At 36.6% G+C, this 27,725-nt stretch overlaps 1 protein-coding gene across 5 annotated transcripts in view; it reads right to left on the bottom strand.

Annotated features, from left to right (window-relative positions):
• The window catches only part of ATG5 (autophagy related 5), a 74,903-nt gene that overhangs the window by 9,616 nt on the left and 37,562 nt on the right, over positions 1–27,725 (bottom strand). For 2 of the 5 annotated variants that reach the window (XM_027694018.1, XM_027694025.1), the window contains exon 7: positions 18,224–18,341. In XM_027694018.1, coding sequence (XP_027549819.1) covers positions 18,224–18,341 — 118 coding nt within the window. Of the gene's footprint in view, positions 1–1,396; positions 1,431–6,435; positions 6,590–18,223; positions 18,342–27,725 lie in introns of all 5 variants that reach the window. The other 3 variants (XR_003535974.1, XR_003535976.1, XM_027694033.1) reach the window with 3 other exon arrangements.

Below are 27,725 nucleotides of genomic sequence, written 5' to 3'. Positions count from 1 at the left end.
TTGAGTAACTATCAGTTTAAAGAGACACAGAGATGATACATTGGATCGAATCAGCAGATACACTGTTCAGTATCCTCTGACCAAGAGCAAGAACACATAAAAAATTCTGCAAAGCCAACTCTAAAATAGCCTAGCCACAACAAAAGGTTCCTCTGACCTCAAAAATTTTAGAATATGTGACATGAAAGCACAGGACTGACTTTTCCTTCCTGCCTGTATATCTCAACAGCCCTGGTAAAAGCCACTGAAGCTGATTTCAGGCGAAGAACTCAAAACACAGAAATATATGGTCAATGCACCGTTCAGAACAAGTCAGAACAAGTCTCTTTCTTAAAATGATTCTGTATATGGAATAAACATTGCTCCAAACACAAGACAAAGTTTGGAGAGTAAGAATTTCAGTTTCTGGATATAATCTAACTGGCCAACATGAATACAAATAAGCAATCACATAGATCTGGTTAACTATCAGCAACAAGACAATATCACTTATTGTAATCATTGGTAGTAATGTGAGTTCAATTGCTCAAGCTGAAGGCCACTGTTTTCCTAAATGGATGTTTTCGGCTCAGGATATTCTTGATATTTGCTCAGATATCCCAGAGAGCAGTAAACTATGGCAAGTTCCTGCCCTCAACGACAACTAATGACAAATAAAATCTACAACTTTATATTTTGTTTAAAAATTTCTTTTAAAAGGAATGCTAATTTTTAATACGTTTACTGAACAACTCACAGAAAACAGAGCAAGATTGCTTAACCTATCTTTTCTAAATAATTTTTTTTTTTTTAAATTCTTCTCCAAAATAAACAGTTAGCCATATCAGTCTCTCCATCCCGGAGTGTTTTGTCACTTATATTACATATCTCAATATAATCCTTACAGTGTCTTGATGTCATTTTACCAGAGCCCCTCATAAGAAATACTGCTTCTTGTCCAAAACGCTGCGATAGAACTAGACCTGTATCAACTTCAGTGAACTCTGTTCTTGCAGAGTACTGGACTACAAAAGCCCAACTCCAGGCAAGATATGAATAGGGACTGCCATTAAGACCATATTCACTGATTTAGCTTTAATTACTGCTCTATTTCTTTACATGGTTTTGACACAGGCCAGTTGGTTGATCTCTACATGATCTTCTTGTGGCATAAACATCTCAACCTGTAACTTAAAGGAGAGGAAAAAAGCTTCTTTGTCACAGTTCTTAGTATGATTATATCCCCTGGATAAAATGGCAAATGCCTAGCCTCCTCTATCCCCAAAATGGAAGTAGATGAATATGCAATATTATCATTGACATCAAATATAATTAAATACTGAGGTGGAATCAAATATTTGATTCATTTCTTCTCCATCCAATTTTTCCTCTCTTGTTTTTTCCTGTCATCTTCTACCTCAAGTCTATCCTCAGGTTAGATAGCCACATTTCTGAAACATAACAAAAAAAAGTGGATTAAAATAGTCACCACAAGCAAGTTTATTACCAAGTTTATTACACTTCGGAGCAGTTCACGAGAACTTGGCTTACACTTCTAATCTCATAGGAGCCAGAAAGCACGTAAATGAACTAGAAAACTTTTTTCTATTGAAAAAGTCAATTGAAAAAGTTTTTAGAGAAAGAGAATTTGGCCTCAAACACTGCTAAGTAGGCTAAGTTTGAGCAGACTATTTTTAACAGTTCCCCAAAACAGTTACTGACAGTAATGCTGTCTAAGACAACCAAGGGAATTTTTCCTTCCGTAAAAGAGTTCATGTGGTTCAATGGAAAAGAAGATAGAGGATGGAAATGAAAGCTTTACTTAACTAAACATTGCTGTTGTTGCTTTTTTATTATTATTTTGATTCTCGTATATTTCATAGAAGTTTTTTAATGGGCTTGATGACAGAACACTAAAATACTTCTCTTAAACATCTGACATTTTAGTATTTAAAAGGTTTTAGAAGACCTTACAAGACTGAGCCCAAGATGCTTCCCATCAAACTCTAGCTTCAAGCAGAATAAAAGAAAAAAAAAAGATTAAACTCCTAGGAAATATTCTTATAACCCTTCTTCCTTAGCATCAGTGCCTTAGCCTCAGCCTTGAACTGGCAAACCTGTGCTAGTTTAGGAAAGACTGGGGTTAGTGACTGAGGTTTATAAAACAATTTTCTGCAATGTGTTAAGTTTGGCCATGCACATGTGGATAAAGTGACAAAGTTCAATGCAAATCGTCCTGCTGCTACATGTAACAAGCAAGCACACAATACATTAATATGTACGAGGAACAGGCAGGGTGTGCATTAAAAGTTGAATGCGTGACAAACTGAGGCCAACTCATCCATGATATATTTTCCATTGCTTAGGGAGAGATAAATCACTTTTAGGAGTTTTGTAGCTTTTCTGAACAGCAGGCATCTTGACTTAAAATAAGTTAACCCTTTCATGCACTATGCCCTTAATTAGATTTGAGGTTGCCCTTCCCTCTAACTGTGTAGAGCTGACCTTCAGAAATAAGGACTATCTCTGTATACAGCTAGGGAGCTAAATGTGATCAATGTTGTTCTAGGAAAAAAAAAACAACAACAAAAACAAACCCCATTTGATAAATATTTTTGTCTATGAAGTTTGGCCTAAAGCAAATCAACTTACTGTAAAAGACCCTGCTGCTAATAGCTTGTGAGAACTTTTATAATGTCATTGTATTCAAAATACTATTATGCCAATCAATTAAATAACAAATTCTCTATGCAATCATACTATACATTCCCTAAGCATATGCACATTCATACACTTTTGAGGGTTTTAATGGCATTCTTGAACTTTCAACCTCTAGTTTATTTCATTTTCAAGTTACTATAATTCACATCATGCCTGCAAATATTCTGTGATTCTAATAGCTGTCCATCTCTTATAAAGAACTTTTCAGCTAACCAAATGATGACCTACTCCTAGCAAGGCAAAGAAGGATTACTGTTTCTGAAAAATCACTTGTCAATATAGAAGAGAGTGGCACATTCGCTTGTTTTCAAGCCATACTGCTAATTGTTAGTTTATCTGCTTAGTTTAATAAATCAAATTCAAAAGTGGACATTTGGACATAATTACAGTTTAAAAACATTTGGCTGAAGAGTGATGAGCAACATATACAGATCAAAAGCTTAATTGCTGTTATTTCATGTTTTGTGCCTTCTCCCATTTAACGAGAGAAAAATAAACTGGGTTTTTCCTTTTAAAAAATGTTACTTCCAGGAATATGTTATTTAACAAAGTAAACAACTTCACAAGCAAACAATTGTGAAAGTGGAGATGAGCTATTCAATTATGTCCAAACTACGGACAGTTTTGTTCCATGTCCGACAAATTCTTCAACCTCTGCTAAGCTGATCAGTAAAAACTCAGCTAATTGAATCCATCGATGTGAAAAACCACAGGCTCAAGTCTGTACTGCATACATCAAGCTGAAGGATTTCTGCTTCAGCCACGGCGGTAATAGTGAGTGGGGTCAGGTCAAAGAGGGTTAAAGCAAGTCAGGATATAGCCAAAGGAATACATCAAACACTGATTTTAAAAGGGCAATTAATCTTAGACAGAAATGCTTCCTGGGGAATGAGATCTCAATCTTAAGAGCACACTACATGATGTAGCAGTAAAAATGTACATATACAAGCTTAGAGAGCTTTCATCCTGTGATCACAAACAGAAGGGGAGTGCTGTTTATCAGAGAAATACAAACCCTTGCTAAAATACTTACATTAGCTTCTTCCGGGCCCTTACTCATTGAAAAATAAATTCTGTAATGAGCAGGCAGTAGAGTTTGCACACATGAAATATCTTTTTTTCTATACATGTACTTTAAGTTCTTTTGAACAGTTATCAGACTAAAGTATTTAGAGATCTCTATCACGGTAAAATTAAAAAATTTAGTATTGAAAAATTCAGGAAAGAGTGGCAAAAGAAATAAAGGAATACCTGCAGGGCTCTTTACAGTGAACACAAAGTTTAAAACAAACTAACAAACTAACCAACCCTCCGCAAAACAGCTACCTGGCCAGAGTTAAAACTGGAAGTGAATTTTCATCAGAAGTTCATTTTAGTTTTTCCGTTCCAAAATATCAAGAGAGTTAGCTGCAAAACTCATAATCACATAATCTCTATTTTTAATGAGAGTTTGACTCACAACTTAAGTATTTTTATCTTAGAGTTCAGAAAGTATTTTTCCATTTTATAGTAGAAAACCAGATCCATAAAAGAACACAGACATACAGCATTTGCAAACAAAGTTTGCTAAGTTAGTATCATTAATTAGTTAGGAATATTACTAGAAATCATTAGCTATGTGGACAAAACACTGTGTGTACATAGCTCTGAAATGAGTTACACCTAATTTGGCTGTATTAGTTCATTAAAGAGAACTGGCTTTGCAATCCCCCTTTCATCTGAGGATACTGATGCCCAACATCACAAGTGGCAGAATGGCATCTGTTTGTGTATCTGGTCCATACATCTGGCTTCTTGGCTTAAATTGTTAGTAACAGCTTGCACAAAGATACTAGACTTACGGAAGTTTCCCAAAGTGCAGACACCCACTGCACTGTGTCGTTGTAAATGTGGTGATGGTACCATCAGGAAAAAGGACAAGGAGCACAAGAGCCCTCAAATCTTCACTGACTGTAGCATCTCTGTGCACATGTCAAGCCACTGCATAAGACTTTGGCTTTGACATAAGTTTAACTCAGTTTTCTTACAAATATTCTCCAAATGGCTACAGGTGCAAAATAAGATATAAAGTTATCCACTGTTTATCCACTGGATGTGAAGTTACCAAAATCTCTGATTAAAATGAGGTATTCAAACAGGGCACAACTACTATTAGCAGGTGCTGCTGAATCCTCAGAGAAGAGAGTAGGACATAGTACATAGTATTATTAGTGGATTACTCTGCTATACATTATTGGTAAGACTGCTACTTTTCTCCTAATTATTTTTTATAGGTCCTTTAGTTTTGCAGGTTGTTATTTCCAGCCCTGTAAGAGGTTTATCTCCTGGAAAAATCAGGTTATACCTATATGCATCAAGGCAGAATAGAACCAGATTGCAAGAGAGGTGTGTGGTAGTTTAGTCTAGGCCTTCCTTGGTGACCAGTTTGTAACCAAGTGTCCAGATTTACCTGGTATTCCCTATGATTTTTCCATAAGCCAGGGCATAAGAAGAAAGGAGGAAAGGCCTTCGCCCCTCTTTCCTTCCAGTGGCTTTGGAGGTGCAGGTTTCCCTGCTGTTGAGTCTGTTGTGTTTGGGAGTGAGGCCTGGAAAGGCCTTGCCAACCTTGGGAGACAGAGGTTGCTGGCGGTCGTTCCAGCGCGACTTTCTGTTGTCCCAAGAAGAGTAGTAAGATATTCTTTTGTTAATTCTTTCAGTTGCTAGATCTTGGGCTATTGATCGTGTATACTTTATTTTGGTTTTGTTCCTTTTTTTCCCTTCCTCCTTCCCTTTCCCTTTTGAAATTGTATATATATTTCAATTGTATATAATTGTAATATAAGTGTAAATATATTTATATATATTGCTTTAGCTGTCTCTCTCTCGTTTCGGTTCTCTTGGTTTTTTTTTCTCTTCTCCCTTGGTTTTGCGGAGGGGGAGGGGACTTCTTGTGGTGAGGTTTGGAGACTTGGCAGGGAGCCAGCTTCAAACCATATCAAGGTGCAAGGAAGATGGGAATGATTTTACTCAGCCAACTACCAAAGACACACAAAATATACCTAATTTGAAGGTATAGATGCAACTCGTAAAATGGATCAGAACTCACTCTCTGAACCTCAGGGCAAGTGCCAGAAAATAACTCATGCCTATTCAGCCAAACTACCTCCCTCTCCATTACTGCATATTGAGAATAGTCCCCAGATTGTTAATCCATGAACACTGCTCAAGTTTTCTGGGAGAGTATTAATTGCCCTTGACCAAAATTATGCCAGAGAACTGCTGATAGTCATATAGCACAAATCACATATGTTCTAGCCCTCTTCTGTTTACTAGTGTAAATAAAAACACTAAGACCACAACATCCAAATCTGGTTGTGTGCTGCAGTGTCCTGGTTGAGAACTTCACACTGTGGGTCTTCAGAAGGTTATTAATGTCTCCTGAAAGTTTTGGTAGACCCACATCTCCAGTTACTCTTCCACCAGTTACAACACTAAAGGCATTGGCACATTTTCTACGAAACTAACCATAAAAAATATCCTGCAAGTCTATTTTGTGTACTTGAGTTGTTGCTGACATGCTTGTTGCTGTCAACAAGGATATATGAGAAACTAGAAAAAAGGTTTCTTTTGCATTTCTTTTCTGTGAAGTTTTTGATGGGTCAGTCACACTGAATGACCTCTGTGGCCCCTTTGTAGTAAGACAGACTGATTTAGATCATGATTCAAAAAAATCCAACTCTTAACTCTGCTACTGACCTCAGTGTGACCAGGTACAAGCCACGTCACCCCTCTGTGCCTCTTAATTTCTCCTTCCTTTTTGTCTCTCTTCCCTTATCCTTTGTCTAAGTGATAAATTCTGTGGGAATACATTGCACACGTGTACAGTGCATAAAGACCCTGAGGTCTCCTGCTGAAACAAAAAATACTCATTTTAAAACTGAAAATTCAACACAAGCAAAATATTGTCAAGATGCTTTGATCCCAACAGTTGTCCTAGAACTCACATACATGGTAGATTACTAGAAATTGGGCAGAGTTTCTGTCAGTAATTTTCCATAGTCTTTTCTTAACTGCCTAGATTTTCAGATACATAGCATTCCATCAGGAAATTGGTGGTAGGATGCTGATGTTCCCAGGAAGAGAAGACTACTCTAGGATGAAAAACCCACCTCTCTTCTCCAGAGAATTTTAGAAGAGCTGGCTTGCAATTTTCAAACAGAGTAAGTTAAATTTCAAAAAAGCTATTTTGCTCTGTGGAGGATTTTACTTTCTCTATTTCATACTATTACAGCTAATGATAGACTTAAAAAACTTCATTGTGCCTAAATAAATTCATTGGCTTTTTGAAAAATTTAAAGAGAATAGTCTGGTGTCTGATACTAATAAAACTTATTGGGTGGCCGGCAGAAGAAATGTAGCTGAAGCTGAACACATTTCCAAAGGCTTGTTCAAGAAAACAGGATTATTTCCCTATTTGCTGTACCTCTTCCTACAGTCTATCCTTTTGAATGTGCATGTTTGTGCACTCCCAGAAACCACTTCTAAGTTACAAAGAAAAAGCACATTCCTCTTGTGATGTTAGGAAAGTTGTTGGATACAAGAGGAAAGACTAGACTAGAAGAGACTATTGCAGACTATTAGAAGGGACCTATAATAATAATCTTGTCCAACTGCCCGAGCAATCCAGGGCTGACCAAAAGTTAAAGCATGTTATTAAGGGCATTGTACAAATGCCTCAAACACTGACAGGCTTGGGAATTGACCAACCCTCTAGGAAACCTGTTCCAGTGTTTGACCATCTTCTCAGTAAAGAAATACTTTCTAAGGTCCAGTTTAAACCTCCTTGGGGCAGCTTTGAGCCACTCCCAGATGTCCTATTACTGGATACCAGGGGGAAGAGTTCAGTACCTCCTGTTGTACTTCCCTCCTCACAAAGCTGTAGAGAGCAATAAGGTCACTCCCCAGTCTCCTTTTCTCCAAATAAGACAGATCGACAGTCCTCAGCTGCTCTTCACAGCACACACCTTCCAGCCCTGGCACCAGCTTTGTTGCTCTCCTCTGGATGCACTTGAGTACCTTAACATCCTTAAATTGCGGGGCCCAGAACTACACAGAGCACTCCAGGTGAGGCTGCACCAATACTGAACACAGCAGGATAATCACCTCTTCTGACTGTCTGGCTGTGCTGTGTTTGATGCACCCCAGGATGTGGATGTCAGGACACATTGCCAGGCCTGCTGCCAGACAGCACCCCCAGGCACCTTTCTGCAGGGCTGCTCTCAAGCTGCTCCTCTCCCAGTTTATACCTGTGCTCTGCATTACTCTGTCCTAGGTGCAGAGTCTGGCATTTGGACTTACTAAATTTCACCCCATTTGCCACTAGGAAAGGGGCAAAGGTCTCATAAGCTAACAAATGGATAATCCTTGTAGAGTCTACTGAGGCAATGTTGGAGAAATCCTTAAAACCAAGCTATGCTTGCTGTTTCCTGAGAAATTCTAAGTAGAAAGATCACAACCAGCCCCAGATCCCCATTATGTTTTCTCTTTTCTTTCGAGACCAAGCGAGCCAGAACATTCAGCACATACAGAAGTCCTCTCTGACTTTGCAAAGAACTTGTTTAGAAATCAAGATGGCTAACAAGAAACCATATAAACAGCACAGCTGTTAACTGTCATTAACTCTCAGATTATTTGCACCTTTCCACGTGGTCATGACAAATGAATTCTATAGTAATTAATTCTGTAGTAATGACTATTAATTCTATAATCTCAAGCCAACCTCTGGACTTGCACCCCTTTTGATCAAAAAGGACTACTAAATCAAAAGGTATGCAATTTTAACACAGAAAAACCCCTTTCTACTCCAACTTAAAAAAACAGCAACTGAGGAAAGCAGGTGTTTGTGGGTATGAAAAAAAAAAAGAAATCAAAGTCAGCAGTCACTCAGATGAAAGTCAGATGCAGAAGGATAACCCAAGCAGATGGTCTAGTTAGGAAAGGATAACAGGCACAAATAATGACTCATACCAGAAAGGAGACGTACATGATGACCTCCTCCAAGGCGGAAAGTACCACTGAGTCAAGGACACACGAAGGGTGGAATAGCTTAAGTAGTGGTCTGAAGTTTAGTTGTGGCCTGCAAGATGACTCTCACAGCAGAGGAGACAGTAGACTAGAACTCATATCACTGGTGAGCTTTTAAACATCTTTTAGTACACCTACACTCTACAAGACGTTTAACCCTTCACAACACTCTCATACCCATGTAGGATGAAAGTGTGGCTAATAAACTGTCTTGAACTGACCAAGGCTTGTTCTATTTCTAAATTTAGGTGGCCTAGGAAAGTATTTCAACACTGTACCTCCACAGCACTAAAAAGCAGAGAGCACAAGCAGTCAGACTTACTAGCTAGACATGGGGAGCAAAGGCTTCCTAAGTTTGCTCACCATGGGAACAGCAAGGACTGGGATGGTGCTGTGCTGCCCCAGCTCCCACAGTAAGCCCTACATCAAGTTAATTCTAACCTCACACAGAGCAAGCCCTATCATATTTCATGTCTATCCAAAGACATTCACACTGCATACATTTACCTCCTTCTGTTGCCCTATTTGTCATTTGCATGAAAATTAGGTGCCTACATGGCAAATCTAATCTAAATTCAATTTTCTGTTTGACTAATTTACTGGAAGTCAGTGCTTAGAAAACTGAGGAAGAACAAACACAATTAATATGTAGTCTCTCTTACAATATACATTAAAAAAAGCTGAGAGCTAATTGAAAACATTTGATCCTAATTTTACAAAATCATTCAGTACAGCAAGTCTTAAAAGAAAAATCCTGGAAGTCCTTTTGATCCTTGTTTTATTTCTGAAAGAACTAATGACACTGCTGTAGAAAGAGGTCAGTTCACACAGCTTTTCTGAATGAACAACAATGCTGTGAAAACTGGGATTGATTGATAGCCTACTGTTTGCGTCATTATGTCCAAATGTTTACCATTTGAGTCTTCAAGGAAGCATGAGACAAAAATCAAAACAAGTTTTGTGAAGACTTCAACAACACTAGCAAATTAAAATTGTATCCAGAATTGTTTAGACATGATAGCAGTGGAAGAAAACTGCTTCCTTCTGCACTATACAGTTTTTATCTTTGCAGTATGCCCAATGTCTTTCTTACATTTCCAGTGTGGAAGAGGAAAGAGGTCTTTCCCTCCCCCAGAACAATTCTGTTTTCTATCATTTTAACCCTTTGTATCTCAAAAGCATCCTGTTGAACTCAACACTCTTTCCTTTTGTAGTTGTTACTCTGTAGTTATACAAGATCATACTGTATTTCTCCCCTTCTCCTAGTAAGATGAGTCACTATTTCTAAATGAACTGTTTACAATATTAGGATGTTCTTTTACAGGAACTTCATAAATGTCTACTAAACATTTTTTTCAATTGTTGTGAATTATTCGCATTTTTTTTCAAATTTGATAAACCCTGAACTTTGGAACTGGTGTTACTTCTGGAAACAAAGGTCCCTTAATTGGCAACAGGAACACTACCATCAGATGCAGAAAACCATGGGGAAATGCAACGCAACTTCCCTGAAGCAACAGATAGATACCAATTTTATTATCTGCCATAAATGACAGTCTTGCTGTAAGCAGGTGGCCTAATCTACCTAATCTCAGTAAGACAGTAGGGGAAAATAGGTGCTATCTCCTTCAGGCACAGATAATTTTATTATTTGGCAGTTTTGGGAAGAATACCCATAAGTAACATGTTCTACAATATCAGGTATGTAGCCTTATGCTATACTTACAGGCAACAGCACAGTCTTAATATCTTTTCTTCCTTACCTGCATAGAAACTATAACTATGCAGTCTAAGAGACCATGGGCAAGATCAAGCTTCATCTTAGCCTATTCCTGCATAATCCACTAAATCTTCCCACAAATAGCAATAGCTCTGAAGTTATTTAAACAACTGCCTAATTTTCTGGAACTGGAACTACTGCAGACAATTCCACTTTACCACACAAGAACTGTCCAATTAAAGAACCAACTTTTGTCTGTGCAAGTGGCACCCACAAGCATAGGAAAAAAGATCAGACAATGAGTTGACAAGCTGTAGCATGAATAATCAGAATAATCCGATTCTAACCCTGGAGTCCTCATGAATGGGTGTTTCATATTAAAATAAAAAAAGACATCTGTCATGAGCTTAGATTCAAAACTACATGATGCACAGTCTATGAGAAGTAAAACTACAGGACTTTGGACTGTTGGCTGGAAAGGATCTTTGTACAATTTCAAGAGTGTAAAATGGTGAATGAAAAGGGGGACACTGGACTTCCCTGAGTAAGCAGGACACTGGGCATCTTGGAGGACAACTGAATACCAAGAGAAATCGAGAAATGGAAAATCCCTAGGTGTCGACATATTTTAGATTTTCATATCCAGTGGTACAAAAAAGTGTTGGAAAACTCAAGGAAACTGAAGTAGAAGTATAGATAATAGAACATCACAGGACAAAAAGGTGGAAAACAAGAATTAAAAACTAAAGCAGAAATGACAATGATTAACTACTTCCCCGAAGAACTAGATCTATTCCTGTTAGGAAATCAGCTAAGGTCTGAAAAACTACAAAATTAGTTATATAAATTAGAGTGAGCTCAGTCAAACAAGAATAGCCAATTTTAAAGGATGTAAAAGCAGATAGTAAAAGAGTGACAAAGGACAGCAGGAGTTATCTATTGTTAGAATACATGTTGAAGGAACACGAGCAGGAAAAGAGACATTGACATGAAAGAAAATAAGATGGATCAACACAAGTTGAAAAGAAAACTAAAAAATAAGTGCCCCTCTTCCCTAATACTGTGATCAGGATCAGAAATAACGAAACATTGCCCAGAACCTAAATGATCACCTTCCCATGGATTTAAGTATGAACAACTAGGGAAAAGCAAGCATAAAAAACAAGCACACAGCACTCTCCCACCCCCTCAACAGAATATCATCACATCTGAGAAGTAAACACAGTTTACTATGCTCAAAGTACAGAACTTGCAAAGTTTTACCTTAAAAGACTGAAAACTGAAATGAAATTGCACATCTTCCAGTAAGAGTTTCCTGTAACTCTAGGAGGTCAGGAATAATAGTCCATGAATAGCAAGCTAAGTATATCTATACAACCACAGAACTCCCAAATTTCATTTCAATTGTATGAAGCCTTTAGACAAACTGAAGTAAACAATAATTATGGAAATACAGTAAATAAAAAACATACTAATATACAACATAGGTTTACCTGTAGTAATATTTTGGGCTGAGGGGTCTTTAATTTATGAACTGCTGTGTAACTGATAAAATACAATTTATTAATGCAGTAACTAAAACAAAAAAATAACATGCCTTAAAGATTGATTACAGTAGGCTACAATATAGAGGAAGTGATTACTAGATTAGTATGCGTTTGAAAATTATTTTAGTATTTAATGACCACGACAAGAAGGACTTCACTGCTTCCCAAACTTCATGTCAACACAGGAGGATAGGAACAAAGAAAAAAACTGAAGCAATGTATCGATATTAAATGCAAGGTAATATCCTTTCTGTAATGACCCGGTCTTACTATTTGTGTTGGCACATAATCGCAAGTGTCGCCTGTAAAGCATCTAAATAGGTATCATTTGGTATCATAGATACCAAAGAAAAACTATTCAGCTAATGAGAAAACACCTGATTTAACACATTTGCTGTCTAAATACTCATTTAGACAGAAAATTAGAGAGTGTTAAATTAGATCAGCTCTAACCTAGTCTTCCAGGGGGAAGTACTGTACAGTACTGCAGTAGTAGTACTGTAAGCTGAAAAAAAGAGCATCTTCTCTGAAGGTTCTCTGAACATTGTATTATTCTTAAAGATGTTTCCAGTACCTAAAGCAGGTCTACAGGAGAGCTCAAGAGGGACTTTATACAAGGGCATGTCAAGTGATAGGACAAAGCGGAATCACTTTAAACTGAAAGAGGGTAGGTTTATATCCAATATTCTTTACTCAGCAGGTGGTGAGACAGCGGCACAGGTTGCCCAGAGAAGCTGTGGATGCCCCATCCCTGGAAGTGTTCAAAGCCAGGTTGGATGGGGCTTTGAACAACCTGGTCTAATGGAAGGTGTCGCTGCCCATCACAGGGAGGTTGAACTAGATGATCTTTAAGGTCCCTTCCAACCCAAGCCATTCCTCTGATTCTGCATTTGCTACTAACAAAGGTAGACACATTCTCCTTGCTGCTTTAGAAAAACAGGGTATCCAGTTAATTAATGTAACTGCCAAAAGTTTTAAGAACTATACTGGCCTCTCAGTGCTTGTTCTATTCCAAGTACTGCTTTTCTTCACACTTTCTGACCATTACTACTAAAGTATAAAATGCTTGATACACATTTTGACAACTGGGTTCCAAACTGCTATACTCTCTGCTCCAACTCCACTATGGTGATTAAGGATAAGAGAATATAAAGCTAACACTCCTTCCAGTCTACTCTAAGTAGAAGCCACTCTTTCCTTTGGTATAACAATGCCCATGACAAAAAGCCTTAAACTTCTATCCATCAATTTTACTCTGATTAACAGCTTAAGAAGATGAAACTATTTAGCAACCCAGAATGGTGAACACTGTACAGCATGCGTTAAGCAGAAAAAAAAAATATATATAACTGAATAAAGGATCAGTTTGAGGAGAGACAGGGAAGTAGGGGAAGCTCAAGTTTTTATTTTTTACAGCACTTCAACAAACAATAAAAGCCTTGAATAAATAGTTTCATTAGCTAATTTAAATAAAACACAGTATTCTAAACAGTTACCCACAGTCTGTAACAGTCCAAAATAATACTGACACAGTATTTTACAAAGACCATTTTCACTATCAATCTTTTAATGTCACTATTCCACCTGTTCTCCTTCTGAAAATGTTCTTCACACCGTGTTTTCAACAGTTGGTAATCAATGCATATACTCAAACCACATATATATAAATACATTTTTTTCATTGAAATATTTTTCTCAGCACAGCTAAAAGGGAGACTTAATTATATCCACGTTTCCTAAAGCAAAGGCATATAGACACTGTGGGTGGTTCCTGAAACCCTTCCCTCCCTCTTCTTGTGGTGGTCCCTAAGAATCTGGCAGCAGGAACAGCTTACATATATGGCTACAAATGCTGAGTCTGAAAACCATATATCCTCTGTGTTCCCACGGCACAAAGCTCAGTTACGGATGTCACCATAGACAAGCGACCACCACAATTACCATGAAGCTTCCAGTTGAATGAAAAGTCATAGGAAAAGAGAAAACCATAGAGGAAAAAGGAAAAAAAAAATTCAACAGATGGAGAAAAACAGAAAGAAAGAAGCTCATACTGATTGCATTGCACCGACAAAAAGATGCAGCTGATGTCATCATTATTTAATTCACTAAAGAGGAAGGTTAAAAACAGTTTGAAAAAAAATCTAAATTACTTTGAAGAGTAGAAAGACAGAAAACAACTTGCTTTTTCAGTACCTATTATGTCTTTAAGCATATCTTTGATAAGAGACTACTTTTTTTCCCCTTTGTTCAGAAAAGTTGAGTAGATCTAAACTTTGATAACACTGAATGAAGTCTGAAAATCCAGATGTGAAAAAGTTTTCCATAATTTTCTACTATATCTTTCATAATGTATTCTGTTTTGTTACAGTATTTTAATGTCTTGGTCAGAATAAAGTGAAGATTAAGATAAAACATTTAAGTTTACAAGAACAAAAATTAGAAGATAGCAAAAAATGTCCCAAGAGGACTATTTTTAATGTCTGAACACAAACTATTTTTCTTTCAGAAACCATTTTAACAAGTTTTCTGTAGAAAGAGACTGTATTATCATAGATCACACATTGAAGTCAAAGAGATATTATAGTGAGAACTATTAATTTTTTAGAGGGTGGGACAGAACACTCATGTTCATCACTGGATTTTTCTGATGCTGCTCTATAAAATGGGTGATTTTGTAACACTCAGCTTGCTTAATATCACATATGAGTGAATTCCCCGGGGCAAAAAGAACTGAATTCAATTCCCAAAGGTGCAGTATTCAGCTGCCGAAATTACAGTACTTCCTGAAGCACATTTATTCTCCATTCATCCTTTCAAGAATCAAGACTGTGATTTTTCACTACACAGACCTGACATTAAAACATGCCCAGCCTGGACAGGAAGACAAAAGTCTCGCAGAAGACAAAGGGAGATGAGAGGTAGAGAGTGATTATAAGCTGAATAATGATCAGTGTGCATGTGTAAAGAAATTAAGATTGTCCAGGAAGTCTATAGCTCTAACACCTTCTAAATTTCAAGTGTTCAACTTCAAATGGAGGCAACTACTTTAGAAAGAAAACATTTATGCATAGTATCTTAGGTTTGAAAAAGTGCTTGCAAATTACACCCTCCTATAGCCATATCTCCTCTGTATTTTGAACTGCTGGAACATCTATTGACAGATGATAGTTGTTAAACTCTGTGATTCAGCATCAGAGAGAAAATGAGTTGATTGGATGGAGACTTAAGTAGCACAGACATGCTGTGGTTCAGTAGGCCCAGTTTAGTTTACTTGCTGGAAAAGGGAGAAGAATGTCCTCATTATGGCTGCTAACGTTTCTACAGGCAAAATTCAAAAGTGGCACTATGTAGTCTGGTGGGTTAGTTGGTTTTTTAACAGCTCAAAGCTATATTAGAGCATGAACACTTAATATGGTACACATTAAATCTGAATAATGAATGAGTGGATTAAGCCAAGCAAGAGAATAATCAAATTCACTTATTGGCTAAGCTGAATAATCAGTGAACAGAGTATGATGAATTCAAGCAGTCAAGTCTAAACCAGCACTGCCCTTCACACCTCTTTGCACTGTCTTTGTGTGCATGGTCCTCAGCAGTAAGAATCACTGCTGTCATGGACATCTATCTTTTCAGGTCACTTTACACTAAGTCTGAACCTTTCCACATCATCCCTATCATTTTGTTCTAGTTCTGCTTCTCTTTTTGCTTTCCATGCTTTTTTCCTTTCCATGTTGCCATGCCTAATTTTCTACTTTGTATTCCTGTCTGGGGTACAGCAAACCCTGAACAGGTTTTCCTCAGTCCTTTATCTTACCATCTCCAGCTCCACCTGACCACCCATTCACCTGCAGTTTGTTGTTCTGCCAGTGCAAACTGTCTTTCTTTTTAACTTCTGATTCAACTTGTTCCTCCAAATCCCTTCTCCAAATCACTTGTCCAGCAGGATTTCTACTCCCTGTTCTTTCACAGATGCCTTGCACAATCTATGTATGTTCCACAAGCATTGTTTCTTTTTCTCCGTCATCCTTTTATCATCTCCTATCCCACTTACTCTGTCCAGGTGTTTGCATTTATTATGTCAGGTTTTGGCTTTTGCCCCAATCTCTTTCATCCTGTCACATTGTTTATAGTCGCTCTCCCCATCACATTTAATGACTCCCAGATCTGTCATTTTCTTCCAAATTACTTGTTCAGTCAGTTTGCTCCACTGGTCCGCTGCCTCTACGTATCAGTCTACCCCCATAACTCCTCAAGGGTCCACATTATTTTCTGTATTTAGCTCAGCTAGCTTTCCTTCTGTTATATACCAGAAGAGAAGAACACTCAGAATACAAGAGGAACAACCAAACAACGCTACAATACAAAGCTGGATTACAGGAGAAAATCTGTGGAATTCTAGACAGCTCACACCCATGTGAAGGATCAAATTTATTAAATTCTTAAGTTTGTAAGTTTCTCAGTAGAAACTGGGCAGATGCACACAGGAACAGACAAGCATATTTCCATACAAGGAAACCCGACAAATTTCACATCGCTCCTTCTAAGTCTTTCTAGTCTTTAACAAAGATGAAACAAGCAATTAGCACAGCATATTTCTGTTCTGCTATTAAAGGTTGGCAGTTTTGTCAACTTCTGAAAAGAAGGCCTGTTGATGGGAAGCACAATCACTGCTACTCAAATAGAACTGCACTACATTCAGACTTTTAATAAAGGCAGTACCTACCACATTTGACACCTGCAGCTTTGGCAAATCCTTTTTGTAAAAATTATCATCCACTATATACTGGAATAACTTTTGTATAAATGCTTTTTGAGTTTCTTTAATTTAATTTGTGCTTTTTACTGCTTTCCAAGTTTAAATGCATCCATCCTTGTCATTCATTTTTTTTAAACTCACTCTGTACCTTTTCATTACTGTCTGTAGGACACTGACAGTTAAGTACTTGAAGATGGTTAAACTTGATTGTGCTAATATTCAAGTATCTATTTGTATCTTCCTTTACCTCTTGGACAGTTAGCTAAAAGCACTACCTAAAACAATGCTCCAAAATTTATGGTAGCTTTATGAAAAATAGACACATGGTTAGCAACATTTCATATTTTTCTTAACTTGTTGTTTTTGGAAATTGTTCCAAGTATTAAACAAGTGTAACAAGTATTAAACAGGGTAAAAACACAGTTTGAGATTTCAGTCACTTTCTAAGATCGGGATACTTAGAGAAATCCATGACAACTGTTTGATTTTGAATTACACGACTTCTGTGTGCAACAAAATCTTGCAGATTTTTTACTCTGGTTTCAAATTCAGTGTTTCACTCAAAAGACACTGATACTACACCAGTAAATTCTGTGCCAAGATCTTCTCTAGAATATCATACATTTCTCAAAAGAAACTGTGATTTATTGACTGAAGAAAAAAAGAAGTTACTAATTTACGGGTACTTGTAAGACAATAGCAAGAACCAGATGAAAAACCTTTCACACTAAAAAACTTTGATCTTAATTTGCAGAGTACATTACTTTTACATTTATCCCACCTAAAAAGTGTATCAGAGTTCCAGTAGTTGTAATCCTTGAGGCTAAAATAACATTCAGAAATGCTTGTTTTCTGAATAAGTTCTGATCAACAAATGCTATTGTATGAAATGATATAATGCTACATGAACTAATTGTTATCTTGTCACACAATACTACTTAGTAATCATACAGTATTATATACTTGTAACAATTGCTTTCTGGTACATTTTAAAAGGCTGGACTTCAACAGGGAAAAAGGCATTCTGAAAACATCTTCAATTTCTATTAGTTTTGGAGTTTTACACAAGAAAGGTTTTTGCAATATAAAAATTAAAGGTAACAAAACTTCTGCTGATGCTTAAGAAATTTTTTTTAAAGTGCAGAAAATAACATATGAGTGTTTTTATTAAAAACAGCATGATGGCAAAGAAGTAGATGAATTTTAAAATGAAACTTCCAGAGATTAATTTTTCAGGAGTGGCTAAGGACTCAGTCAAAACAGTGCAGGTGATGCAGGGCACAATAAAGAGCCAGGAAGGAGCGAAATCTGAAACTCTGGTACTGAGGATTAATTCTACCTCCAAAATACCCCTATTAAAAAATAAAACCATACCAAAAGAAACGATAAATCAACAGACAAAAATATCTTATTGGACAAAAGTTATTTCTGCAGTACCTTCAGGGGCGATAGCACTAGGACACACATCTTTTAGCAGGTCTCCCAAAGTATGCAACTGCCCTCCTGAAGCAACTGGTCGAAACAGCTTCTGTATAAAAGGTCTCTCTGTTGTTGCCTGTTTTAATAACAAAATTAACAAAAACAACAATTTAAGGACTGTGCAAATATGTAGTGTTACCATTTGAGACAGGTAGAAGATAGGACGGAATGAAAGACTGCAGGAAAGGAAACATCTGGAATTTCCCCATTCCGCCCCCCCAGTTTGCATTTCATTCATATCATGAAATGCAGGGGAGTTTTTGTTTATTAACAATTGCAAGTAAGCTGTCACCCCAGAAAAAAGTGTGAAGATGATTTATAGACAGTGTCATGGATATAAAAGTGTTAATTATTTTTTTTTTTTTACATTAGAAAACCACCAAACCTTCTGTTATGGAAATATGATCTGCCTGAACAAAACATTTTAATAAATTCTTTAATTAAAACAAGCAGTGAGCACAAACTTAGGAATTCAACATACACCTATGTTTTGCCAAGTCAAAGCAATACTGTAACAAATATCCAATATCTTCTGCGATAGTCTATCTTCCTCCTTTTAGAAGAACATTAGGCACTTTCAGTAGCAAACAAGTACCCTTAAGAGGTCAAGACAGGTGAACTTTTTTCCAGTAGATTTTATGTCAAAAATTTCAAACTATTTCAGCTGCAAGAAACAGTACAATTTAAAAAACAAAAGGAAAAAAGTATTGTGCTTTGACAGACAACCTGCCTACCTAAAGAACTAGTCATACGTATAGAACATATATGCCCCACTTCTGCTGCAGATATGCAAAGGAATTCAGAATGATTTCAACTACGGATCTTTCAGTTTAAAGCCATTCCCCCTTGTCCAGTCACCACATGTCCTTGTAAAAAGTCATTCTTCAGCTCTCTTGTAGGTCCCTTTAGGTACTAGAAGGCTGCTGTGAGGTGTCTCCAGAGCCTTCTCTTCTCCAGACTAAACAAGCTGAATGCCTTATTCCTCATATGCTTTAGCACAGTTTCCAGAAGGATCTGCTCCATGATCTTGCTGGGCACTGCAGTTCCCTGGGTCGTCCTTGTTTCCCTTTTTAAAATTGGGATGATGTTTCTCTGTGTCCTCAGGGTAGCAAAATCTGGATACAAACAGTGCTAATGAAATGTCTGAACATTTGAAAAATGATGGCATGCACACAGCCAACCAGGATCCACCTCAGATAGATCCACACTTGAGAAGTAAACTCTAGCACATTATACTGAAGAAATGTACTTCCAAAACACTAAAAAAAAAAACCAAAATCAAAAAACAAACAAACAAAAACCCCCAAACCAAACCAAACAAAAAAAAAAAAAGGCACCCCCCCTTAAAACATTGTTATAGCCAAAACAACTTGGTATCAAGTTTAATTTTTAAAAAGAATGAGGTATTCACAGAAGTCTAGTCATAGCTCCCAAGTGCCTACCATCTGAAGTAGCAGAAGTGGAATAAACACCAGAAGTATGCAGGCAAAGGTTGCTATCGTCATCAGACTTTTAAGATAAAAATTTCCCAAGTGTGTACTGCAGTTTCTCATTTCTTATTAATAAATTATGATCAGTTTTTTCCCTAGTTATAATAGGGAGGGAAAAAATATGAGGGAAAAGCAAAAAAAAGCCAAAGATGTATTTTCTCAGGTCTCCCACATAGTTGCTGACTGCTGCAAAACAATATCCTTAGCTGCTACCATGAAACATTACAGAAAATGAATTCAATTTTGTATTTTAAGTGTTAAGCAACACAGATGTGGTAATGTAAATAAAAATCACTGGTCTTCATCAATGTTAAAATGATAAAAGTAACTAGATGTTGTTTATACAAAGACTGTGGTTTCACAAATCTAATCCTACAGGCACAGTATTACCCCAACATTCTTACACTTCTTCCCTCACATGCAGCAGATGCCTTCTGCATTAAGAGTCAAAAGAAAAGTCCCATCCTACAATCCACAATATTTATAGGATAACTTTCCAAAGTAGCTTAGTCATACAGGAGCATAAATAATTTCAGAAAAATCTTACCATCACCCATTTTCAAGTGTAGGAATATAAGCCTAACTGGACTACAGCTTTCTACTCTAGTATTCCTATCCCTGGAAGTGTTCCTGGCCAGCCTGGATAGGGTTTTGAGCAACCTGGTTTCGTGGAAGATGTTCCTGCCCACGGCAGGGGGATTTAACTAAATGACCTTTGAAAAGTCCCTTCCAACTCAAACTGTCTATGATTCTATTTACTACAACACATGGAGGAATAGCCACTATGAATAACTGCTTACATAATGTTGTGTTTTGTACAATATTTGCTTAATCAATCACGCAAAAAAGTACTACCTATAAACTAACCCACAAAGACACTACTGCATAACTGCTGATAATAATTTTAAATAATCCACATTAGACCAAAAGCATGTATTCATACAGTATCCATAGTTCTTCCTACTAAAATTATCATAGCTTCAACAGAATGTAGCACTTTTTAAATTATTTTATTTTACAGTCTAGCCTCCATGTTACTGTGAGCTGTTCAAAAGATTATGGATGCATTTGCAGGACACAACAGGTGAAAGTCAATCAGTAACTGCTGACATCTTCAAAGGAAATGGCTTCAAATATATGAGCATATGAAGACAATCACCTGACCCAAAAATTGCAGTGCATTTTACACTGATCATATCCACAATTTAGTACCAAATAATTAAACTTATATGAAAGCAAATATTCATCTCTAAATTAACATATTTTCTAGAAAGTTGGACTTAACTGCAATTTCTCATTTTCTACATTATTACATAGCACCACAAATCACATGCTTTGCAGAACAAATGAAAACTTCACTCTTTTTTTAGCAAGTTTAAACCATAACAGTGATAGGAAAGTGGCAGTGAAAACAAATTACACCACAGTGAGAAAAAAACAGGTTAAAATTACCTATTCAGGTATAGCGGCATTGACAAGAGATATAGTTGAGGGCAAGTTTTAAGACACCCTTTAAGGTAGTGTAAAGCCTCCCAGGATTAGAGACAAGCTATACAGTTACACACTGTGCTAACAATTTTAACTTTTTTTTCCCCTATCATCCTGACAAGAGAAAGGGGAAGAAAAAAAAAAAGTTGTCAGCCTGCCTGGTCCTTTTCAGAATCAACAGAACATCAAACACAGCATGAAATCCACAATTTAATTAGTCAGATATTTTATACAGGATGCATCTTAAAATGAAAAACATAACTCATGAATGGCTAGGTTTTAATCTGGAAAAATCACAGTTACCAGTATTTTCATCTAGAGGAAGGGATTTGGATTTTCTGCCTAAACACTCAGCTGCTAGTCAGTATTCAAACAAATAAAAGTCAACATACACATTGAACACACAAAGTAAAAAAATAATTTCTTACAATTCCCACATGTGCATAAGCTGGCAGCCTAAAACTGTAAAACTTGAGACTTCCCTACATACTCCATCATATTTTCAGTAACTTGTCAAGTTCATAGTCTGTGCCATTTTGTAATGAACCACTTTATACTAAAAAAAGCCCTCTTAATTTCATAGAACCATTTTGTTTAAACCAATTTAAACTCAACCAAGAAGCTTTAGAATTAATAATAAGAGTTTGTATAATGATGCAACTTATTTCATTAAAAAAAAAGACAATTAACTACTCCTTGAAAATAAAATTTTATTAAATATTTGCTCAAAAACATTTTTTCATATTTTTAGAAGATGCCTTCTACTTTGTAGAAATGTTTTCAATTAAAAATCTCAATGCACAATGTAAAAGTGACTAGCTGAAAAGATGATGAATTGCTGTAGTCACGGAACCATCAGAATACCACGTCTGTCCAAAAACAAGATACTGCAAAACCTCATCTGAAATACTGCTCTTCCAGTGGTGCTGAAATGCTGTTTTTCTGCTGGTGTTTCTGGGTGGGTACCTTTGACTTCTTTTTGCTTAATATTGGACCAGAATCACCAAGTACTTAATTGTAGAGAAGGTGCAAGCAATGTTTCTGGGTGGGAGTTGTTCTTGGTTTTTGTTGTTGTTTTGTTCGGTTGGTTTTGTTTTTTGGGTTTTTTTAAATAAACTCTGTCTCTTCCATAAGGGTGATTTTCAGCTGAATGAGCTAAAGTACATATAATGGCCAGTCTTCGCGAACGAAGATTTTTGGGAAAGGTCTTTTACCTTTCCAGCCTGCGCAATGGATTTTTTAGGTGAGACACAGCATGCGCTGAACTGAGCCCACCCTTTAATCCTAAGGTTCATCTGCCGGGGCCAAGCGAGCTTGGACAATGGCAGTGAGGTCCTCAGGACGTAGGTTTGTTTAGAGTGACTTTCTCATAGATGGATGGCCTTACAGGGCTAACGAGCTCCATCTGCCCGGGGGACTGGGATTCGAACCTGGGTCGCAGTGGTGAGAGTCCCGCATGCTAACCACTAGGCCACCAGGGGTCCCCTTAAAGTACATATAAGTGGTCAATAAAACTATGCGATCCCAGGTCGAGGGTAGAAACTGGAATATTTATTGAATACACGCTTCACAATATAAAGTCTTGGAGGCAGGACGTGTTAATAAAGAGGACAGGTTATGCTAATCAGGGGACGGATTATGCTAACTAGATGATTACACAATTCTCTGCTACAGTTACACAAGTGGTTAATATTTTCCCGCAGCGAGGACCACATGAGGGGAAGAGAATAAAAGGGCTTCTACATCGTCGGACATCATCATCACAAAGCCTTTCCATATCTTGCTGAAAGAGATAGGACAATCAAACATAGCTAAATATTAATGGGTCTTGTGATGAAGCTCCTCAGAGTAAGGAGTTTCTCCCAGCTCCTGCTGTCCATGGCCTGCTACATAATCCTATCAGATCCTTTTCTGCTGATAGACAAGTTTTGTATTCCAACAAGTACAAACACAAAAATGATCTCGTTTTATCTATTTGAAATGTCACCTTTCAAATTTTATCAGTATTTTTTGAGCTTCTATTACAAGAGGTATAAAACATAACAATGTGATATTCCTTTATCCTGTAATCATTGCTCCTCTACTCCTCTTCAAATCTTCCAAGCAATAGAGGGCTTCTCCCAGACACTCCACTGCTTTTTTCTATACCTTTGATAAATGTTCTATTTCACTTTACTCTTCAAGATGTTAGGACTGGAACAACATTCCAAAAAAAAGACTGTTCCTGGTATTTCTTTAATTTGCCTCTGCAAACTCCAAGTAGATGCTCTAGTTATGATTTTGTGTGCTTTGAATAAGCACTGCTTTTGTCATCATTCAAAATTTTGAACTGCTTATCTGCAACATCACTCTTCAGAGAATAAGGTACATCTCATAATAAAATAAAATCAATTAATTTTTTTAATAAAAGAACTAAGTAAGGTTTTATATGTCCAACATGTAACTAAAAACCATAAGACAAAAAGGAGTATAAACATGCCCAACACATCTATCTCGAATTACCACAAAATCAAATCACTGACAGCATGTGCTCTGGGTTGCAGAACGAGTTGTAAAATCAACACATATAATAAATCAAATTACTTGGTTTTCCCATATTACATTTTAAATTCCTCTAATAAATTATCTAGTTCAGTGGTTGCAAAAATTACAATAGATACCTGATTGTAACCTATGGAAAAAAATGAATCCTTTCACGTTTTGAGTTTGTACTAAAATTAGCATTAGAATTTCTGCATTTATTTTATAAGAAGGAAGCTTTGATTTCCTCATGAAATTAAAAGTGTTTATGGTGATGGACAGGAACTTTATACTCCCTAGTATTTTTAAGAGGCTTGACACAACAACAGCAAAAGAAGATTAAACAAACAGGCTACACTTTATACATTTAATTACACTAACAGCAGTCACCTACATTAGTAGTGCAGAAGTATATAGAAGCTTAAGATAATCCTACAAATACACACACATATGCATATGAATGGTCATGACAAATGTGTACTTGGATACATCTTTAAAACTTCTTGGATGAGGAGGCAATCACCGTATCAATCACAGATATCAAGGAATCACACTATCAAGTGAAAATTCTGTTATTCTTGAAAGCACTCCTAACAGTATTACAAGAACTGGACATTCTTTGGGTTTTGAACATTAATAATTACTGTTCTAAAACCAAGGACAATTATATGATGTGTTCTCTCAGTGAAAGCTTTAACAGTCCATAACAACGGCCACCATAACATGTGGCAAATATCATGTGGCAAATACTTGCATGAACTCATGCAAGTAATACAGCCAAAATTATCTAGTATCTTAGTCAAGACTGCAGTCAAATGAAAGACACAACTAGAATTACAAACACATCTGGAATAAGGTTAAAATTTTACATTATAGGGCTTATTACAGTTAAGTCTAGACAATAATATTGAACCATTTTTGATCACAAATGGTTAAGGATTATCCTCTTAATCATGTGTGGGCAACAACTCATGTCTTCCTTGAAGCCTTTCTTAGAATAGAGCACACTGTATGAAGCAACTGCAGTTCTATCCTAACTTTCTACACAACTAACAATAGTATAGTGTTATTATAAACCTATAGAGAAATACAGCAACTATTTCAGTTAATTCTCCCATACATTGTTGAGGGCCATTACTTGCTCATCTATAAAAATATTAAAGAACCATTCAAAATATCACCCTTTTCCATATTACGTAAACTGGCAGAGAATGCTTTCTTATAATCCTTTAGAAAAAGCTTTATGTAATAGCAATAAGTAATCAGAAGCATGTAAAAGCTTTGAAAGTTGAAGTCCTACATGTTCTACTAACCTGAAAAAATATGCCTAGTTAAAAAGCAACCATTAACAAATTTGTGATTTAAAATTTAATGGGATCAGTACATTGCAACACTTCAGAATAGAAGACATTGCTTCAGTTTCTGTAACTATTTCTAAAGACGCATCATGCTGTCCACACCGATTTTGTGTTCAAAGTACATCCTGATGTTCAGACAGATATTTATAGACATCAATGAAATCCCCCTGAACCTTTTCTTCTCTAAGCTGAACAGTCCCAAGTCTCTCAGCCTTTTTGTTCTCTCTTATTAGATGCACCAGTCCCTTAATCACCCTAGAGGCCCTTTACTGGACTCTCTTCCTGTAGCTCCATGTCTCTCTTGCACTGGGGAGCCCAAAACTGGACTTCTGGTGTGACCTCACCAGCGCTGAGTAGACTGGAAGGATCACTTCCCTCAACATGCCAGCAACTCTCATCCTACAGCAGCCCAGGATACCGCTTTGCTTTCCTTATCATAGGTCTCATTGTAAATGTCTTGCTATACCTGGTGGGTCATTTTTAGCAAGAGTATGTATTGCCAAAAGTTGTTACCAATTCCATACAAAAAGTTGCAGAAATAACACTCAAAATACCTAACAGGCATGGCTGAACCACATTCTGGTTGTCACCTGGTGACATTAAATCAATTAAATTTTCTTGTGCAGGTAAAGTAGCACTATATTCTCTGAACAACTGAATTTGCATTATTTAATCTCCAGTAAATTGTACAGATCCTAGAGGCAGAAGAAAGTCAACACTCTAGACACATAAAGCAGACCGAAGGCAACTGTCATACAGCAAGAAATAACAGACTCTAAACAGAAGAAATGGCTTCTAGAGGCAGTTTTGTTGAGCACTGAAAAGATAAAGACAGCGACAAGGAAAGCGTGGTCTTAAAGTATTACATTTCCTTCCCAAAAAAGGATTCGTATTTGCAATTGGCAAAAAATATCAAAGTATCTGAAGTGTCAGGGACAACAAATCAATAGTGCTCTTCACAGCTGCAGTGCACATGCAGACTTAAACCTCACATAAAAGTAAGAAATGGAGCACTGACTACTTATGAAGCAAACAACTTTAGAAATGGATTTACATGCACATAAGCAAACACTATATTGCTTGCTTAGGAGTAGTGAAAAGTACAATACTTCATACACCACTTTCAATCTACTTCAAACTATTAAATTCAATAATTATCCTTAGTTTTCTACAGTAATGACTAACTAGAAGGAACTCCTATATTCAAGGACAGCTAAATTTCCAATATTTCTTTGTTAATTTGTATTGTATTCCTAGAATATGGTGTCATATCCCAATTCCTTATAGGTTTGTTCCATTCCACACTTACCTGTATAGAATTCACTTTCAGCCTTCTAAAAAGTGCAAATAGAAGTCTTGGCACTTTCCAAAATCCTGAACACTTCCTGTATGTTCTAACCCTCAATTTTGTGCAAAAGTTAACCTGCTTTATTTACCTATTTTACTTAAAAATAAGCAAAGGATAAACAAGATGGAATACTGTTATTGACAAATCAAAACAGATACTTCTGTGACTTTCATCTATGCAGAGTTCTGTATCATCATCATAGGTCAGGCTTTCTTCTACCTTTATTCCTAAGCAATAGGCACTGCTTATGCTGTACAGCCACAGAAATAACTTTAAGAGATGACATTCCTCATCTCTCTGAAGAAAAAAATTCCGTATCTGCTTTTCCCCTTTTTCTGCAAGCAAAGCAGTTCACCAACTCGGGTGTTAGGTGTTTTGGGGTTTTTTTTGATCTTGCTATTATAACAGAGAGCCAGTCTCGGAGAAATACAGTTCGAGGTTGTAACTGTAAGGTAGGCAAAGGCCTTTTGCTACAAAATAAGAACCTGACCACATTACGAAGCATGTGGTGAAAGTGGCAAATCAGTTTGTGTTGACTAAACCAAGTGAAATGGAGAAGTCAAATGGTCAGCTTTAATGATCAGAAGAAACGTAGCAATCTAATAAAGAGCAGTGCATTTAAATTACAAGATCTAATAGTAATTATACACAGATCTAACTCAACTGAATTACTGCTTCATTCATTGTTTTCATCACAGCCTTGCAATGTTTTCATACTCTTAAGAATTAACATTCAAAGCTGAGGTAAAAAAAAAGTGCAATTTTTTTACCCTAACAAATTTATGATGATATATAAATTTACAAGAGTACTATCTTAATAAAACAGGTTAGGGAAATAGAGCCACAAGAATTCAAACCTCATGGTTTAAATTCAAACTTGTAGCATGAACATTTACATAAACTTATTTATATCAAACTTCATTATCATAAGACAATTCAAAGAAAAGACAACTAATGAAGAGTTTTATACAAAACCCATTTGCTAAAAAAGTAACTACCAATGTGCAATTAGGGAGTGCAAATGACATTTGGTAAGATTACGGCATTTGCAAATTAGGAACAGACAATTTTTTTTTTCACCAGAAGTGTTCATTATTTCATTGCAACTCAAAATGTACTTTGACTTAAAAATAAAAATCTATAAAAGTGTTTACACAAATTAATTTAGTAACTACTAGGATTCTACTTGGGTTTTTACACACCTAGATTCTTCCGAGATTTAAGAGTATCCTATGTACGGTAAGATAAAAAAGGAT

The sequence above is a fragment of the Neopelma chrysocephalum genome, unplaced genomic scaffold (genome assembly GCF_003984885.1).
Source record: "Neopelma chrysocephalum unplaced genomic scaffold, ASM398488v2 Primary Assembly neopelma1_23, whole genome shotgun sequence".
Classification (NCBI taxonomy): domain Eukaryota; kingdom Metazoa; phylum Chordata; class Aves; order Passeriformes; family Pipridae; genus Neopelma; species Neopelma chrysocephalum.
Note: the sequence above shows the minus strand (reverse complement) of the source record. Positions and strands in the feature narration are given on the sequence as shown.